The 2845-nt window shown below is 42.8% G+C and overlaps 1 protein-coding gene across 2 annotated transcripts in view; it reads right to left on the bottom strand.

The window, feature by feature from the left end:
• Nucleotides 1-1094: 1094 nt before the first annotated feature.
• Nucleotides 1095-2845, bottom strand: part of LOC133630380 (oocyte zinc finger protein XlCOF7.1-like) — a 4521-nt gene continuing 2770 nt past the window's right edge. For both annotated transcript variants that reach the window (XM_062021962.1, XM_062021956.1), the window contains exon 2: nt 1095-2845. This exon is cut by the window's right edge. In XM_062021962.1, the coding sequence (XP_061877946.1) occupies nt 1925-2845 (921 nt within the window). In that variant the 3' untranslated portion in view covers nt 1095-1924.

The following is a 2845-nucleotide window of genomic DNA, read 5'->3' as shown; positions in this document are numbered from 1 at the left end:
TCCACACTCTCTCCTTTTTCTATTGTGGATCACGGATTTGTATTTGAAACCACCTGGGATACTATATCCTCTTGAAAATGAGAGTCCAGAACACCAAATGGACATTCACAGTGACTTTTATCTCCACGACAATACATCGGCGAAACACTTTAGCTACTGAGCTAACGTGATAGCATCGGGCTCAAATGCAGATAGAAACAACATTTTAAAAAGCCCCTGACTGGAAGGATAGACAGAAGATCAACAATACTATTAAACCGTGAACATGTAAATACACGCTTAATAATTTCCAGCTTGGCGAAGCTTAACAATTGAAGCTAACTACGGAGCGGCGGCGGCGGGCGTTGTAGCTTTCGACGACACCCCGGCCGCCATCAGAGTCGGCAAGAAACATATATTTCCCCAAAGTTACGTACGTGACATGCACATAGCGACACGCACGTACGGGCAGGCGATCAAATGTTTGGAAGCCAAAGCTGTACTCACCGTAGTGCGTCTGCTATCCAGTGCAAACACAACACAACCTCCTGATTGTGTTGCTGCAGCCAGCCGCTAATACACCGATCCCACCTAAAACTTTATCATTTGCAGTCTCCATTGTCCTTTAAACAAATTGCAAAAGATTCACCAACACAGATGTCCACAATACTGTGGAATTGTTCGATGAAAACAGAGCAGTTTGTTTGAGGACATATTGGGTACCAATACTTCCATTGCCGTCGTGACGTCACGCGCATACGTCATCACACATACGTCATCACACATACGTCATCATACATACGTCATCATACATACGCCATCATACATACGTCATCACACATACGTCATCACACATACGTCATCATACATACGTCATCATACATACGTCATCACACATACGTCATCACACATACGTCATCATACATACGTCATCACACATACGTCATCACACATACGTCATCACACATACGTCATCACACATACGTCATCACACATACGCCATCATACATAAGTCATCATACATACGTCATCACACATACGTCATCACACATACGTCATCACACATACGTCATCATACATACGTCATCATACATACGTCATCACACATACGCCATCATACATAAGTCATCATACATACGTCATCACACATACGTCATCATACATACGTCATCATACATACGTCATCATACATACGTCATCACACATACGTCATCACACATACGTCATCACACATACGTCATCACACATACGTCATCATACATACGTCATCATACATACGTCATCACACATACGTCATCATATATACGTCATCATACATACGTCATCATACATACGTCATCATACATACGTCATCATACATAGACGTTTCCAACTGGAAGTTCAGCGGGAAATGTAAAATGTCACTTTATAAGTTAACCCGGCCGTATTGGCATGTGTTGCAATGTTAAGATTTCATCATTGATATATAAACTATCAGACTGCGTGGTCGCTAGGCCTTTAAGAAACCATTCTGAGCCTTACCTTATTTAGTTTTTATTAGATATATGTTGACCACATGAACCCTGGCAATGGACCCTGTGTGTATATGTATGTTATGCCATTGTTTACACATTTGGTAAATAAATAACTAAAAAATGTATATTTTGTTGTTTTCTTACTGTACCGAAAATGAACCGAACCGTGACCTCTAAACCGAGGTACGTACCCAACCAAACTTTTTGTGTAGCGTTACACCTCTATATAACATAGTTGCCGTTCTAATAGTAGTCGTATTGTTTAGTTTAAGTTGGACAATATTAGCAACTCTGAAATGAAATGTTACAAAATCCCCATTGGACGAACTTCAGAGAAGAAGAGAGCAAGAAAGCAACATTTTCAGGAGTCGTGAGAGAATCTGACATCAAACGCCTCACTTTCACGACGTCTTCATAAAAGCGGGACACGTTTACGCTCTGCTGTGAGACAACATGTGCGGTATTAAACTCGTCTTGTATGAATAACTTTTATCGCAGAGGGAGCATTTGAAAGGTTTCTCCTCCGTGTGCGTGATCATGTGGGATTTCATGTTTGCCTTACGAGAGAAGGTTTTATCGCAAAGGGAGCATCTGAAGGGTTTCTCTCCCGTGTGCGTTTTCATGTGCGATTTCATGTTTGTCTTGCGGGAAAACCTTTTGTCGCACACTGAGCACATGAAGGGTTTTTCTCCCGTGTGCGTTCTCATGTGTGTTATAAATCCTATCTTCTGAGGGAACCGTTTACCACAAACTGAACAACTAAAGGGTTTTTCTCCCGTGTGTGTTTTCATATGCTTAGACAAATAGCTCTTTAGGGAGAAGACGTTGCCACAAACCGAGCACTTAAAGGGTTTCTCTCCTGTGTGGCATCGCATGTGTTGGGCCAAACGACTCTTAAAGGAAAAGTTTTTACCACAAACGGAGCAAGTAAATCCTTTTTTACCCGTCTTCTTTTCAGTGCATGGAGAGTGTTTGTTGTCAGAGTGAGTCCTCGCATTAGCTTCACAATCTGTGCTCAAAGCTTCTCGGGTGTCGTCGCCCTCAGAAGAGTGAGACGTGGTGTGGTCACTATCTGAGAGTGGAGCTAAGTCTCCACCATCACCTTCTGTTGTCATGTGTTGACTTGAGCTGCTGCTTGGAGGCTCCGCCTCTCTCTTCTCCTCACTTTCACCTTTGACCTCATCTTCTTCACTCTTCACAGGGACACCAGTCACTGGGAACTCCTCCAGTCCTTCAAGATGCTCTCCCTCCTCACTGATGCTGTGTTCCTCCTCTTCCTCTTTAATGTGAAGGGGTTTTGGTTCTTCTTCCTCTTTAATGTCGGGGGTATATGGCTCCTTCGCTTCCCTTTC

This window comes from Entelurus aequoreus, linkage group LG02, assembly GCF_033978785.1.
Source record: "Entelurus aequoreus isolate RoL-2023_Sb linkage group LG02, RoL_Eaeq_v1.1, whole genome shotgun sequence".
Lineage (NCBI taxonomy): Eukaryota > Metazoa > Chordata > Actinopteri > Syngnathiformes > Syngnathidae > Entelurus > Entelurus aequoreus.
Note: the sequence above shows the minus strand (reverse complement) of the source record. Positions and strands in the feature narration are given on the sequence as shown.